Source organism: Lissotriton vulgaris, chromosome 1_1, assembly GCF_964263255.1.
Source record: "Lissotriton vulgaris chromosome 1_1, aLisVul1.2, whole genome shotgun sequence".
NCBI lineage: Eukaryota > Metazoa > Chordata > Amphibia > Caudata > Salamandridae > Lissotriton > Lissotriton vulgaris.
The window spans coordinates 1,056,074,942-1,056,091,465 of NC_141685.1; the positions used below are offsets into that span (position 1 = coordinate 1,056,074,942).

The 16,524-nt window shown below is 46.5% G+C and overlaps 1 protein-coding gene across 2 annotated transcripts in view; it reads left to right on the forward strand.

Annotated features, from left to right (window-relative positions):
* Positions 1-11,019, forward strand: part of HMGXB4 (HMG-box containing 4) — a 264,459-nt gene extending 253,440 nt beyond the window's left edge. For both annotated transcript variants that reach the window (XM_086962893.1, XM_086962899.1), the window contains exons 9-10: positions 7,262-7,384; positions 7,859-11,019. In XM_086962893.1, the coding sequence (XP_086819019.1) occupies positions 7,262-7,384; positions 7,859-7,903 (168 nt within the window). In that variant the 3' untranslated portion in view covers positions 7,904-11,019. The remainder of the gene's footprint in view (positions 1-7,261; positions 7,385-7,858) is intronic.
* Positions 11,020-16,524: the final 5,505 nt, after the last annotated feature.

Genomic DNA, 16,524 nt, shown 5'->3' on the forward strand with positions numbered 1-16,524 from the left:
GCTACTCCCACTACTTTCTGGTCCCCAAGAAGGGCAAAGGGGGCCTACGCCCTATCTTGGACCTACGGACCGTCAACGGCTTCCTCCGGACGGAGAAGTTCAAGATGTTGATTTTAGCTCAAGTCTTGACTGCCCTAGACCCGCAAGACTGGATGGTGGCGTTGGACTTGCAGGACGCCTACTTTTACATCCCCGTCCTGCCGGCCCACCGACGTTACCTGCGGTTCACGGTAGGCCTCGAGCATTTTCAATTCATTGTGCTCCCCTTTGGCCTCACAAGCGCCCCACGGGTGTTCACGAAAGTGATGGCGGGGGTCGCAGCTCATCTGCGCAGGTTGGGGGTTTCAGTCTTCCCCTACCTCGACGACTGGTTGTTGAAGGCGGGCTCGCCCCAGACAGTCGTCAGCCACCTCCAGATTACGGCGGATCTCCTGCACCAGCTGGGGTTTTCCATCAACGTGCCGAAATCACACCTGTGCCCCTCTCAGAAGCTCCTCTTCATCGGAGCTGTTCTGGACTCGGCGCAGTTTCGGGTTTATCCTCCCGAGCAGCGAGTCCGGGATATTCAGGCTTTGATTCCCGTCTTCCAGCCGCTATCCCGGGTTTCGGCCAGGTTGACGCTGCGGCTCCTGGGGCTGATGGCTTCCTGCATCCTTCTGGTGCATCACGCCCGGTGGCGGATGCGGGCTCTGCAGTGGGACCTGAAGTTTCAGTGGGCCCAGCATCAGGGCAACCTGTCCGACCATGTCCTGATCTCGGAGGGCACTGCGAGACATTTGCAGTGATGGCTCACGGACCGCGATTGGGTCAACGGCAGATCCCTCTCCCTTCCCCAACCGGAGCACGTGGTTGTGACGGACGCGTCCCTCCAGGGCTGGGGAGGCCACTTGGGAGAGGCGGAGATCAGAGGCCTCTGGTCTCCGGCGGAGTCCCAGCTCCATATCAACCTTCTGGAGCTGAGGGCGATTCGTCTGGCACTGAAAGCATTCCTCCCCTCTGTTCGGGGGAGTGTAGTGCAGGTGTTCACGGACAACACCACCGCCATGTGGTACTGCAACAAACAGGGCGGTGTGGGGTCCTGGACCCTCTGTCAAGAGGCTCTGCGCCTCTGGCAGTGGCTGTAACATCAGGGCGTGACCCTGGTGGTTCAACACCTGGCAGGTTCTCTGAACGCCAGGGCGGACGAACTCAGCCGACGGTGCTCGATGGATCACGAATGGCGTCTGAACTCGGACGTGGCGCAAGGCATCTTTCTGCTCTGGGGAGAGCCTTGGTTAGATCTATTCGCCACCGAAGAGAACGCGCAATGTCATCAGTTCTGCGGGTTGGAATTTCCAAGGCGGCGCTCGCTCGGCGACACATTTCGTCGCAAGTGGAGTTGTGGTCTGTTATACGCCTTTCCGCCTATACCACTTCTGCCCAGAGTGCTGAAGAAGATCAGGCGCGACCAGGCCCAGGTAATCCTTGTGGCTCCAGACTGGGCTCGAAGATACTGGTATCCCGAGCTACTCAACATGTCAGTCGGTCCCCCGATCCGTCTGCCTCTTTAGGAGGACCTTCTGTCGCAGCAGCAGGGGACGGTCCTCCACCCGAACCTGTCCAGTCTCCACCTCCATGCTTGGAGATTGAGCGGCGGCAGTTGAGGCCATTTGACTTTCCTCCTGAAGTTTGTGATGTTATTCTTGCAGCCAGGCGTCCCTCCACTAAGTCGGTATACGCCTGCCGGTGGAACAAGTTTGTGGCATGGTGCACAGCAAAGGCTGTGGATCCCCTTTCTGCCCCTCTCTCTGAAGTTCTTCTCTTTTTTCTTTCTCTTGCCCAGCAGGGCTCTGCTCTGGGCACTCTCAAGGGCTACCTTTCTGCCCTTTCTGCCTTCCTAAGGCTACCTGATCAACCTTCTTTGTTCAAGTCCCCTATAGTAACTCGTTTTCTAAAAGGCATCACACACATGTTTCCGCCTGTCCCTTTTGTGATGCCTCAGTGGGACTTGAACCTCGTTCTTACTTTCCTGATGTGCGCTCCCTTTGAGCCACTTCACTCTTGTCCTCTCCGTCTTCTCACCTTAAAGACGGCTTTCCTGGTTGCCATCACCTCTGCCAGAAGGGTGAGTGAGCTCCAGGCTCTATCTTGCAAACCTCCCTTCCTGTCTGTGCATCCGGACAAAGTGGTGTTGCGTACAAAACCATCTTTCCTGCCCAAGGTAGTCTCTGCTTTCCACATTGGACAGTCCATCACCGTGCCCTCCTTCTTCCCGCCTCCACATCCCTCAAAGGATGAAGAGCGGCTCCATCGTCTGGACCCAAAACGTGCGCTTTCATTCTATGTGGATCGCACACGCCAGTTCCGGGTGGACGACCAACTCTTTGTTGGCTACGTGGGTGCGAAGAAGGGACGGGCGGTGCATAAGCGGACCTTCTCTCGGTGGGTTGTCTTATGCATCAAGGCGTGCTACTCCTTGGCTAGAAAGGAGCCTCCAGTTGGGCTGAGGGCCCATTCCACTCGGGCCACGGCGGCTACTACTGCCCTGGGTCGGGGAGTCCCCCTGCTGGACATTTGCCAGGCGACAACGTGGGTCTCTGTGCACACCTTTGCGAGGCACTACTGCCTGGACAGTTAAGTCCGGAGAGATGGCTTCTTTGGCCGTTCCGTCCTCCAGGACTTCCTGGTGTGAGTATTGGTTCACAGACCCACCACCGGGGTTGGTATTGCTGGGGTATCTATTCTAAGGTAAGGAATCTAATACTAACGTGTTTTTTTCAGATGAACAAGTTACTTACCTTCGGTAACGATATATCTGTAAGAAACATTAGTTAGTATTAGATTCCTTACCGCCCCACCCATCCTCCCCGTTCTGCGAACTGATACCTAGGGTTAAGGTTTTCCCCTTTCAGGGCCCTAGTTTCTTGGCACCAGTGTTGGTTCTACCATGGCTCTGCGTATCTGGCACGGAAAAGCTGTGGCTAAGAACTGACGTCAGCGCGCATAGGCGGCGTCTAAGTACTCCGACGACGTCATCCCGACGCCGACGATGGACGCGGAGCCGGAGACGACGCCTAACGACGCGCAGGGGTATTGCTACGCAAAGAATTCCGGATCCAGTCTGACGCCTGGGGATAGTCTAAGGTAAGGAATCTAATACTAACTAATGTTTCTTACAGATATATCGTTACCGAAGGTAAGTAACTTGTTCATCATGGAGACGACTATGTTCCCCAGTATGAAATGAATGAAGAAATTCAAGATGCCTGTGATTGTGATACTTTCCCAGATACTAGTCTTGTATCTCCAACTGGTCCTACCATAGAAAAAAGTGTTTTCTTCCTAGTTGTTATGCGAAGAGAGGCAGAAGGTCTGGACTTAACGGCTCCCCACTATGCAAGTTGTGAGGAAATGTGGATTATTATATGATGTGGTTGTGTAACATCACCTTGTAAGGATCTATGACGTTACAACGCGTTATTTTACAACGCAGACCGTTACATCGCAATTTTTACAACGCAGGATCCATTACAACGCATGCCTTTACAACGCATGTCATTACATAGCAGATACTATTACAACGCATGCCATTACAACGTAAGTATAGGTAAGTATATCTTTTTAAAAAAAATGTAATTAAGTTAATTATAATAATTTATTTAATTTATTTTATTTTATTAATTTAAAAAAGTAATTAATTTAATGTAATTTAATTATTGTAATTTAATTAATATTAAATAGTAATTAATTTAATGTATTTAATTTTATTTAATTAATGTAATTTAATTAATTTATAAATTGTAAATAATATAATTTAATTTAATATAATTAATTTAATTTTAATAATTTAAAAATAATGATTAATTTAATTTAGTTTAATTTAATTAATGTAATTTAATAAATTTATAAATTGTAAATAATATAATTTAATTTAATTAATATAATTAATTTATAAAATGTAATTAAATTTAATTAATGTAATTTAATTAATTTAATAATTGTAAATAATATAATTAATTTAATTTAATATAATTTAATTAATTTAATTAATTTAATTTATTAAAAGTCGTGTTTTTAAAAAAGTGAACACTAAAAATACCCCTGTACCCCAAAACACAAACCCAGCCCTAAAACCTAAAAATACCCCTGTACCCCAAAAACCAAACCTAGCCCTAAAACCTAAAAATACCCCTGTACCCCAAAAACCAAACCTAGCCCTAAAACCTAAAAATACCCCTGTACCCCAAAAACCAAACCCAGCCCTAAAACCTAAAAATACCCCTGTACCCCAAAAACCAAACCCAGCCCTAAAACCTAAAAATACCCCTGTACCCCAAAAACCAAACCTAGCCCTAAAACCTAAAAATACCCCTGTACCCCAAAAACCAAACCTAGCCCTAAAACCTAAAAATACCCCTGTACCCCAAAAACCAAATCTAGCCCTAAAACCTAAAAATACCCCTGTACCCCAAAAACCAAACCCAGCCCTAAAACCTAAAAATACCCCTGTACCCCAAAAACCAAACCCAGCCCTAAAACCTAAAAAAAACCTGTACCCCAAAAACCAAACCTAGCCCTAAAAACAAATATATTTATGTACATTTAATATTAATCAAATTAATAAAATAATATTAAATAAAAATTATATACTTACCTATACTTACGTTGTAATGGCATGCGTTGTAATAGCATCTGCTATGTAATGTCATGCGTTGTAAAGGCATGCGATGTAATGGATCCAGCGTTGTAAAAGTTGCGTTGTAATACAAGTCCGTTGTAAAAGTTGCGTTGTAACGGTGCAATACCCCTTGTAATAATGACACAAACCTGTATCAGGTTTGTTTGTAAAACATTAGCTCAGTCCTTGGTAGCTATGGCCCGATCAGCCTTTATCAAAGGAACAAGTGTAAAGCATTAAGAAGTGCCTAAACAGTTGAATAAGAAGAACATGGAACACAATAAAAATCTGACACCAAATTCTAAACATGGGCTGTATTTTTATCTTTAGACACCTGAACAACAAAAATCCACCAGAGGGTTCCGGAGATATGAATTTTCAAAGAAACAATGAATCACATCTTTTCACTAAATGAAATAAATCTTTGTAATTACTGGCACTCCCGGTTTAATTTTAGCCACAAGTAACTTGAAAATGGCTATAAGGGTACTCATGTGTGGTCCACAGGAGCACATCATACAGACCAGTCACGTCCATTTGGACTAAAAGCAGGCTTCATTCCAGTTCCGGGTCCTATGGGCGAACCGCCATAGAAGTTAATAGTGTGGTCCTTATGCAAGGGATACAGGATGCTGAGGGTGGTTAATGATGCTGGGTATGTCTTGGGGGTCTTCCTATGACCACCCCTTGGTCCTCGAGCACAGGGATGACTTTGGCCTTAGGGATCGATGTCCCATGAAGTCTGGGTGAAGTCCAGCACAAAATCAGTTGCCACTGGTCTATGGTTACTGCAAAAATAGTGGTTCAATGTAACTTGCAGTAACTTCCGTGCTGAGCGATCAAACTGTGATCTGTCTGAAAAGGGACTTGTAAGTAAGTTAACTGAGGTCAATCATGGGTAAACCAGTTACACCTGAGCCTGCATAGTTTGCATCGCCACGCTTGAAGATTGAGCGGTGGCACTTGACCTCCTTTGACTTCCCCCCTGGGGTCGTTGATGTCATCTGGGTAGTGAGGCATCCTTCCACAACATCATGTATGCCAGTCATTGGGACAAATTTGTGGAGCAGTGAGACACCTGTCAAACCAACCCATTAGAAGATAAGTTGTCTGAAATGTTATTATTTGTTCTGTCCCTGGCCGAGCAAGGACCCAAGAGCTGTTAAGAGCTACTTATTGGCTCTTTTGGCTTTGTTGTGGTTGCCGGATCAAGCTTCGTTATTGAAATCACCAGTTGCGATGAGATTTTTTGAAAGGTTTGTAACATTTTTATCCGCCAAAACCCTTTGTGATGTCCTTGTGGGACTTGAACTTAGTCTTCACTTTCTGACGTGCACCCCTTTGAGCCGCTGCGCAGTTGTCATTTGAGATTTCTGACATTGATATGGGTCTTTCTCATCGCCTTAAGATCAGCCAGACATGTGAGCAGGCTGCAGGCTCTTTATGTTAACCCACCTTATACAACGTTTTTTCTTCATAAGTCAGTGTTGAGGGCCCCAGCTTCTTTTCTACCGAAATGGTCACTCCATTTCATGTCGAGCAGGCTATCACCCTTCCAGAATTGTTTGCTCCACCTTATCCTTCTAAGGGGGTGGAGGTTATCCATTGTTTGAACCCTAAAAGGACACTAAGATTTTAAATTGAATCCACCAAAGAACATTGGGTGGATGATCAGCCCTTAGTTGGATTTTCCAGAGCAAAGACTGTCAAGGCAATACAAAAAATGGGCCAACTCTCAATGGATTGTTCTCTGCATAAATATCTGCCATGCGCTGGCAAAGAAGCAGTCCCCAGAAGTCTTGTGGGCTCATTCCACCTGGGCCAAAGGTGCTACCACTGTATTGGCACGCTATTTGCCTGTCCTTGTCATTTGTCAGGGTGGTACGTGGGCGACGTCACACTCGCTCACAAAGCAATACGGACTTGACAGTTAGGTCAATCGAGAGGGGCATTTTTCCTACTCTGCCCTGCAGGATTTGTCTGAGGCAGTTCACACACCCACGATCTCTAAAAGTACTGCTGTGGTATCTATTAACAAGGTGAGGAATCTACGGTTAGAAGTATCCATCGGAAGCACAAGTTACATACTTTCTTTCTGTAACACTCTTTTGGGTGGATACTGTGTCTAACTGCACATTCCTGACCAATCCTCCCACCTCCCCATTCTGTGAACTGGACTCTTTTTCCATCTAAAAATGTCCCAATCTGGAGATCTACACACTGTTCATGTCAACCTGTCGATGGGCTCTGCATCTGAAGGCGCACATAGGATAGAAAGCAGCTGATATCAGCATGCATGAGAGGTGCTTATATGTGAGAGGTGCTTATATGTGGCTCAACTCGTCACTCGTCACTCCCAGAGCTGAACGACATGGGTGCAAAACAATGTAAGATAAGAATTAAAGGTTGGTTCTTGTTATTTACAAGCCTGTAGTATATTCCTGGTGTTTCTGGGTATTTAAATGTACCACTCATCCCGCAGGCATGTATGCTTTAATGTCACCAATACCCCCAAATGGCAATATAGGTTTGTAATTCACAGCAACCCATTACATGTTGTGTGTGTAGATGGCTCTCTGTTTATGTCATGCCTGTCTCTCTCAGGGCATGGTTGCGGTCTCAGGAAGTCTCTCTGTGCTGCTGGACTCCATTCTCTGTGCCCTGGGCCCCTTGGTCTGCCTCACTGCTCAAGTGCCCCAGCTCAACAGCTGTCCCAAGGAGGCGCTGGTAAGTTTTATCTGAGGCCGGAGGGAGACCCCGCACCTCGACAAATGCACCTTCTTCCTGATCTACAGGACCTCATTGGTATTCAAGCACTGAGGCTTATACACCTTTCTGCCATTACACCTCACACACACACATACACACATTCTGCTCAGTGCACCACAGTCCTCATCTGTAGCACCCCATTATTATAGTACAGAGACCCAGATAAATTAGATGCACTTTGCTGGAGACATATAGCACACCATGCCATTTCCTCACTTTGACCGCACAATGCGTTTCTATTCTGACCTCCAGGATATCCGTCCTCACATACTTCAGTCATTGCCCCTTTGTTTTTTACTCTTGAACCAGCACACAGCTTTGCCACTGTACTGTAATGGGTGCCCCTATATCAGAACGGATATAGCAAACTTTAATGTATTTCTTTATCCAAATAAGACATGTGTTCTCACTCTATTTTCTTCTATCTCACAGTCTAACACGCTGGACAACATTGCCTACATCATGCCAGGACTCTGACGACAAATGCCTCTCACAAGAAAGCACCGGCACTCCGACTTTTCGGAATCACCTTGTGGGATCTTGCAGTTGCATGTTCTCCTGAACTACACATAATTTTCAATTTTATATACGGACAGCCAACATTTTTGGACCAGAATATTTCTACAGTGGGTCATCGCCCTTAAATTTTTTAAATATTCGGAATAACTGTTTTTATTTAACTTTTTTATGAAGACTGAAGGTTCTGTGGCAGATGGGGGACAAGCGCAGTGCCCTTAGTGGCTGGAACGTTGTTGCACAAAGTAAATCCAACTGCCCTCTAAAGACTGGTGTAGCCAATTTTTATGTCAAATCTGTCTTTCTCTCTGAGGTAGATTTGGCTGACTTGTGATTGATTCTGTATCAACACGATTGACTTTTCAGAGCTGACCACCTCCCAGGAAATTAGTCTGACGTAAGGTTCCGGGAGTCATGTCACATTTGAGGTCTGGGTCCTGGAGTGAAGCCGCATCCTGAGCTGTGGGTCTTGCATCAATATAACAGTCCAATGTCAGGTCTCTGAAGTGATATTGGGTTCCCTGAGTGATGTCACAGACCGAGGACAGTCAGTTCCTGGAGTGATGTTGTAGGCTGAGATCAGTTTCCAGAATTGAACACGCAGGTTGAATTCTAGTTCCCGGACTGATGTGACAGTCTTCAGTGCAAAATCCTGGAGCGACGTCACAACTGGGTGGCAGATTTGTGGAGTGAAGTCACATTAAGAGACCCTACTCCAGGAGTAATGTCACAGGTGGGGCTTGGGTTCCTGGAGTGATGTTGGATATATTCTCTCTTGGAGGATATTTTAAAGTTGAATGTCAGGTTCCTGAAATGATATCAGGTTTTGGTTGGATTCCACGGTTTGATGTCCTGTTCCTGGATTGATCATGCAGTCTGATGTCACTTTATTGAAGTGATGTTGCTGTCAGATGCCCATCCTGAAGAGATGACATGGGCTAGCATCCATTTCTTCTCATAAATGCTGATTGCTCTCTCTCTCTTTAGACTAAGACATTTAGACTTCGCTGTCACTGATATCACCCCTGGACTCCCCGAGTATGAATCTTTTCAAATCTGTTTGTGTGTGAGTGTATGCCTTTGGGAAATAAATATGAATTTAATATTAAGAACAATACTCTGCGCTCTACAAAAACAACTGATTTGTAATCCAGAAACTCTCATTCTTGGCGCGAGTTTGGTTAGTGGTCATTCTTAAACCACCCCATCAGCTGCTTTCTGTGCCAGGTCTTGGAGTTGTGGAAAAGAAAAACTGAGCCACACAAAGCAGAGAAAGTGAAATTACAGTGCTGTACTGTTTACCACCTATCACCAGGGCTGGTTTCATCCCTGTACACTTGAAGGATGTATGCAGAGCAGCGGGCAGCCTGCAGATCCAGCCAACAATGGAGAGAAAGGACCAGACAGAGGAAGGACGTAAGTCTGCGAAAAGACAGAACCAGGAGTAACAACCTCAGCAGTGCTAGGAAGCAGGGGTGAGAACTTGGTATGAGCGTTATGGAGGAATAGAGTACAAAACTGAGAGGAGAATTAGGAATGAGTGCAGCGGAAGGAAAAGGGTATGATGAGAACCAGGTTTAAGAGTTACCCCGAGATATCTCAAGCTCGAAGGGTGGGAAGAACCAGAAACAAAATTAAAAGGGTATGAGAACCAGGTAGACGAGGTACAGATGAACGGAGTAAGAAGGAAGTGGCGGGAAACCAGAAGTAAGAGCAACATATGAAAGGACAATTGCGAAATGGGAGAAAGAAGAGTCAAGTGGGAATAGAACTGTATTACCTGTCTTGTGCTGCAACTACATCGGAGTTCATTGGCTTAAGACTGAACTATATTTGGTGAAATCAGCTCCTTTTGCTCCGTTTATCTCTCCTGTTATACTCTTTTTGCTTGCTTTAAAGGGTCCTTCCATTGAATGCTGTTACAAGAGGTCTCAAAAACCAAGCAGATTATCATCAAACACTGAAACATTCTGGAATGCCTGTTGCCTGTGATTGTTCTCCATACAGGTCCGGTTAAAAATGACAAGATTCTTTTCTCTGCACCGACTGGCCCTTTTAAGGGAATGTTTGTCATAGGCATTTATGGCTCTTGTAATTCCAGCAAGAGAAGGTGTCTACTGCTTTAAGGGGTATGGTTTAAGGGTTGTAGAATTGGATTGGGGTTCTGGGTGGTGGTTAATTATGGGGGTAGGGTCAGGATTTAGGGTTGGGTTTAGTGTTTAAAGTTTGGATCTTGAATTTTAGGATTAGGTTTACTGTTTAAAAATTAAGTCTGTCTTGGATCTTGATTGGAGGTTAGATTCAGAATTAGGTTTGGGCTAGCGTTTACCGGCATGGTTAGGAAGGCTCAGAGTTAGGGATGAGGTTAGGGTTTAGGGGTAGGGGTTGTATTTCGGTTTTAGGAGCTAAGAATCATGTGCCTCTCAGCATTGGTAGGAAATTCCTCCTTTCCTTGGTCTTTGGAGCAATAAAGGCAGCATAGGACAAAAGGATGCTAGTTCGGGCAGAGGTGGAAAGATCACTCACTGTTGTCCCTGGTAAGTCAAAATGATATGCACAAGGTTGGACTTTTGTAATGATATCAGTTCAAAATTCATACTACTCTCCAGTGCACATAACAAATTGGAAGGTGCACTGAATTATTGGTTGATTACCTAATTTTGACCAATTCTCTGCTTGAGCAAGTTAATCTTCACTTCCATGACGGTTACTCTGGGTTGATCTCATCTTCCATGACATCCCTCAGGATGTTGGAGTGGTACCCTGCATGTTTTCTTTCACTGATGGTGTGCCAGATGCAGGATCTACTGATCTGCAAGCTATCCAGCAACACCTTACAACAAAGTGGAACTTTCAGAGGCACAAGTCAAAGGTTTTAGAAACATTCCATCGAACTGCATCAGATACAGACATTTTTAGGCAAAAAGGGGAATAATAATTATGAAATGGTTCGCTAAAAACAAGAACCTTCCCACAAAAGTTAATGTGTTGGACACGGATGCATCGGATAACAAATCTGTAAATGAAAAAAAGCATTTTTTTTACTTTTATTTAATAAAAGGTGCACTTTTCTAATATATGCCCTGGTGTCTGATTTTCGTTTCTGAAATTTTCCAGCCCAAAAGGTGATTATTTGTTACCATGCAATACCTAGAACTCATCCAATCTAAAAAGTAAATGCAATGGTATGTATGCATGAATCCATTCTTTGTGCCATCCAGCCACAGAGGTGACACACTTTGAATCTCAGCCGTCCAGCCATGATATAGGTGACAGACTTTGTATCTCTTTGTCAATTGTAAGCCATCCAGCCATAGAAGTGACCGGCTGTGCATCAATTCCAAGCGATTCAGCCATGAAGGTGACAGTCTCTGTCACTCTGTCGATTCTAAGCCTTCCTACCATAAAGATGTCAGAATCTGGATCTTTGTCAAATTTCAGCTATCCTACCAAAGAAACAACAAGCTCTGTGTCAATTATGTCATCCAGCCGTGGAGGTGACAGACTATGTCAAATCCATGTCATCAAACTATAGAGGTGACAGTGTGTGCCTCTGTGTCATCCAACCCGTGAGGGGTTAAACTCAGTATGGCTGTGTCAAATCTAAGTAGCAGATGCACACCGGTGTAACACTTCCTGTGACGATGAAGAATTCTTCATATTGGAGATGATTATATTTTAGTTGCCCAGTTGTATTGTGTCATGATCATCAGGATGCGAGAACAGCACCCACCGAAGTGGCATGCTTCATCCTAGTGTCTGCTCCTCGCCTGGCCAAGGTGCTAGGCTTGACCAGGTGGGCAACCACTGTCCGAGCACTTGATAGAGATCTTTTTGAGGGATATATTTCCTGTTGTTGAAAATGCTGCAGGGTAGAACCCTGCTGTGTTATAGTTTAAATTATCTGCAAGTAAACTAGGATATTTTATTAGTGTTCATTACGGTAAGATAAATAAACTTGAAGTACTGGGGGACGTTAGAGTATCTGTTGGCCAGAATGTTTCAGCCATTTTCTAGAGCCCCTTAGGGGGGTCTGAGTTTTTTGGTAGGACTAGAGAAGCCCCCATGAGCCTAATTAACAGTCTAATTACTACACGGAGGTGGGGATGCATGTAAACAAACGTGAAAAAGAAAAAGCACAAAAAGTAGGTAGGTAATACTAAACAAAATGTTTGAAGCATGTGTGGCTGTAGATGTATATAATCTTCATATGCCTGTCATCTAGCGTTTGTACATTATAACTCGTTTTTCTTCTAAGAAGTTTCACATTACAAGGTGTGCTATGACTCCTCGTATTCCACAAAGAGCGTGGGCACCAACTCCAACCTCGATTGTGTTTTTCCACCATCAAGTTCATGAGCACTCTGTTCAGGTCCTCACCATGCTCAAGGGCATGTTGAAATCAGCCCCAGATAACTTTAAGAGCCTGTTCAAGCAAAGGTACTCACACCACGGGTCCAGAATAAGTTTAAATCTTCTCCCCATGACCGATTCTATATCCATGATCCGTCCATTCAAATTTCTTAGTGGTACATGCATCACAAAAGTGTGCCTCTGTACAAGTCACAAGTGACGTCCCCTGCCAGATTCGGTGCTGGCATGTGCAGCAGTGAGAGCAGCTACCCACTGCCAATTCTTTTGGCTTGCTATTGAGGAACCACAGGTTTCATTTGAATAAAACGGAGGCGCTGGTGCTGCATTTCTCTGAAACCTACGGAAAGAGTGAGGAAGGGCTTGTAGATTAAAAGATTATTTCAAATGCTAACATCCACTGTATACCTGATGCTATGGATACTACTATGCTAAACCTGATTGAAAACCCGAATCATGGTGGAACCGGTCTTGGGTTGCTGGTGCTCCAGTTCAGGGAGGACGTGGCCCAGCAGATCGGGCTGAGCTGCTCCTGCAGGAGCAAGGTCAAGACAAATTTGCATATAGCTGGGCCCAAACTGAGGTTCTATGGTCTACAAAATGAATAATGAAGCAGGCTGCGGTCCCAAGTAATTACCAGTGGCTGAAATTGATTTGAGCATTCCAGCCATCACTATTTTGTGCACTTAAGTGGGTTGCCCCAAGTGCGATGGGTATTTCCAGATGTGGGTTCTGTGATTCTGGAACAAAGCTACACCTAACTGAGGAATCCCAATAAGGGTGAAACCGGTCTGTATTGTTTGTGCTATGGTTTAGGAAGGACCTGGCCTGGCCGTTTGGGCTGGACTGTCCTATCAGAGCAAGGTGAAGACTGATTTGCATATGGCTGGGTCCAAACTGAGATGGCATGGTGTGCAAAATAACTATGAAATGGGAGTAACTAACTACCAGTGGCTTAGAATAATTCAAGCATTCAATCCTTCACTTTTTTGTATACTTCGGTGCCGATACTACTTTCAACACTATTAATATGACAGTTCTGCTGCCTTCATGGCTACGCATTTCAGGTTCCAACCCGGAGGTTAAACAGCACCACCTCACCATCCCACTCAATGGGAAAAATGTCTTTGGACCCAAGGGAATGAGAAACACGTAAAGGACACTGAGATAGCAAAGTGCATAGGCACATTGCAGATGCCCAGAGGAGGGTCTTTCACAGGCAAAAACCGAGGGGTAGGGCAAAGACCAGCCCACCAGGTCAGGTGCAAATTTAACAACGCCAACAGAATGCGATATACAAAGGGCGTATACAGAGATAACAAGAGCGCGGAGGTAGAGGTGGCTCCTCCAAACAATGACTTGCTGAGCTCCCTCTAATTTCACAATGTCTGTTGTGGGGGATACTAAAAGATTTCCACCCCCGCTGGCAGGCCATCAATTCAAATCAGTGGGTTCTAGCAGCAGTTCAGCAGGGCTGAACATCACTCCCCTTCCTCCCTCATACGACCCATCACCATATCCTCGGCCAAGACCACCTCAGACTCCTGGAATAAGAGGTTCAAGCTCACCTGCAAAAGGGCATAATACAGCTTGTGCTACCACACCAATGAGGCACCGGTGTTTACTTGCTGTACCTCCTCATTCCAAAGATACAACAGTCTGAGCAATAGCTGCTGCAAGCAGTAATGCATAACACACACTTAGGCAGCCTTGTCCCTTCTCCATTGCCTAGGATTTACCATAAATCCAAAGAAATCCCACCTCGACCACCAGCAGATCCAGCCCTTCTTGAGCTCAGTCTTCAATGCTGTCACAGGGAAAGCATATCTCAACCAGTAGAGGGTGATTGCATCTCAGCAGCTACTGCCTTTTTATCACTCCATTCATCCACTCGCTGTATTGAAGCTCTTGGGCATGAAAGGATCCTGCATAGCAATTGTACTGTGTGCCAGACTACAGATGCGCCCTCTCCAACAGTGCATCACAAGGCAATGGTCACAAGAGGAGAGTAATTGGGAAGATCTGGTATTAATAAAGGCCACTTAACACGCTCTGCAATGGTGGAACAGCAACTATCTGTTACTGGACAGGCCTTTCTTTGTCAAACTTCTGCAGGTGATTATTCCCACAGGCGCATCGCTCACTGGGTGGGGCATACAGCTCGACAACGTGACTGTTAGAAGGGGCGGCCCCAGAGGTCAGGTTATGTCTACCCGACTGCTCCGTGACCCACCTCTCCTGCCAATAATGCCGAGCCTTGACGAGAGGTCCCCACCTGGGAGGACTTCGAGTAATGAATCGTACACACTGAGACCACACCACACTTACGAACGGACACCACACTGTAGGTTTTCAGTAACACGTTCTTTATGAACAGGAAAAGGAAACAGCACTCTTATTTACAGGCGATCGAGGGATCGCAAAGTCTCAGGATTTGGGTAACAGGGAAGCGGGACAGACTTAGTTGTTGGGCCAGTACAATGCGTACCCTGCGCACAGCTCTCAATCCTCGAGCCGGGGGGACCCGAGAGATGAAGGTCGCACTGGTTGTCCTACTCACTTCGGGTTACTCAGTTCGTGTGGGTAGCGTCGATGGTCTAGCCAGACCAGAGTACTCCTAGAGCCGTGACGACATCAGCAGGGCTCGGTTCCGTAGAAAGTTCTTGAGGAGCCGCGACCACGTCAGCAAGGCTCGGGAAGTTCGATGAAGATCTTTAAGGTTCAACATCGAGCCGCGACGAGGTCAGCAGGGCTCCGATGTTCCGGTTCCGTAGATGCGATGAAGAGCCGCAACAGCATCAGCAGGGCTCGAAGAGTTCCATGGTTCAGTTTTCCCCAAGGGTCAGCCGCGATCAGATCAGCAGGGCTTTCTTGTCCAGGATACAACTGCCCACTAGTCCTTGGGCGAGCCTTGATATAGTCCAGTGGCTCTTTGATGTCCGGACCCTCGCAGGTGGAGGTCTTAGGCCTTGAGGGCTGGTCGTTGGTGCGGTCCGGCGGTTGGCCTCTTTGAGGATGCGTCCGGGAATTCCCAGACGCCCAGCAGGGTTTGGAGCCAGCACTCTGGGAGGCCAGAGGTGCGATCGAAACCGGCTCTCAGGGGATGGCCAGAGGTGTGACAGAAACCAGTCTCTCAGGGGAGGCCGGAGGTGTAATCGAAACTCTCTGTCTTCTCTCACTCGGGAAGCCCTCACCCTCCCAGCGGGGGCTGGCGTGTCTGGAGTCTGAGTGTCGCTGGGACTGGGGGTCATGCTAGGCCCAGGGAGAAGGGATCTCGGGAAGGGAAAATGGCTGCCGGTGGGCCTATGGGGCCATGCAGGGTCTGGCGCGCAGGGCCGGGGAAGGATACGGGGGTAAGCCGGGGCTGGTCGTCGGCGATTGGGCGGACATAGATGGGACGATCAGGGATTTCTGGGTGCGGGGCTGAGCTAATGGGGCGCTGAGGATCGGGGGGGAACCACGCCACGAGGCCAAGTCCAACAGTGACTGTGTTTTTTTAAACTTGTTCAGGGCAATGTGGTCCTCATAAAACCGACGCCCTAATGGCCACACATCAATTAGAGAAGCAGGAGCGTACTCCCCTTAGTTGCCTGAGCTCGTACAGCAGAGCTGACACTGGGCTGTTTGCAACAAGACCCACCTGTTAGCAGAACACCTAGCAGATGGACAACGATCTTGCAGCCCTGCTTAGCAGGATGCATCATCAAGTCCATGAGTGGGAGCTCAACCTGCAAGATTCACACAAGTACTTTCAGAATTGGCGGGCTCCAGTCATCATCCTCTTCATCACCCTAGATAAAACACGATATGCCAAGGCTTCGCCTCCAGACACTTACATCCACAGTCTCAGGCCAACTCACTCTGGATGAACTGGTCAGGGGTATTTGCCTATGCTTTTCTCTCCCTTTCATCCCATACTTGGTAAGGAAGGTGTGGCAGGTCTCTGTGAACCTCATCCTAGTGACCCCATCCTGGGCCAGGAAGGTGTGGCAGGCTAGTGACCCCACCCTGGGCCAGACGGTCCTGAAAGTCCTGGAGCTGTCAATCAACGCCCACATGAAGCTACAGATTAGGCCAAAATGTCTCATGCACGACCCCAAGCAGCTATGTCTAGCAATCTGACTCTTGAGGTTCTAGAATTTGTCTTCCTCGTGAGTGCATAGCCTTACTGTGGGAGGCTTGTAGTCCTACTGCTCCTGCATGTTATACAT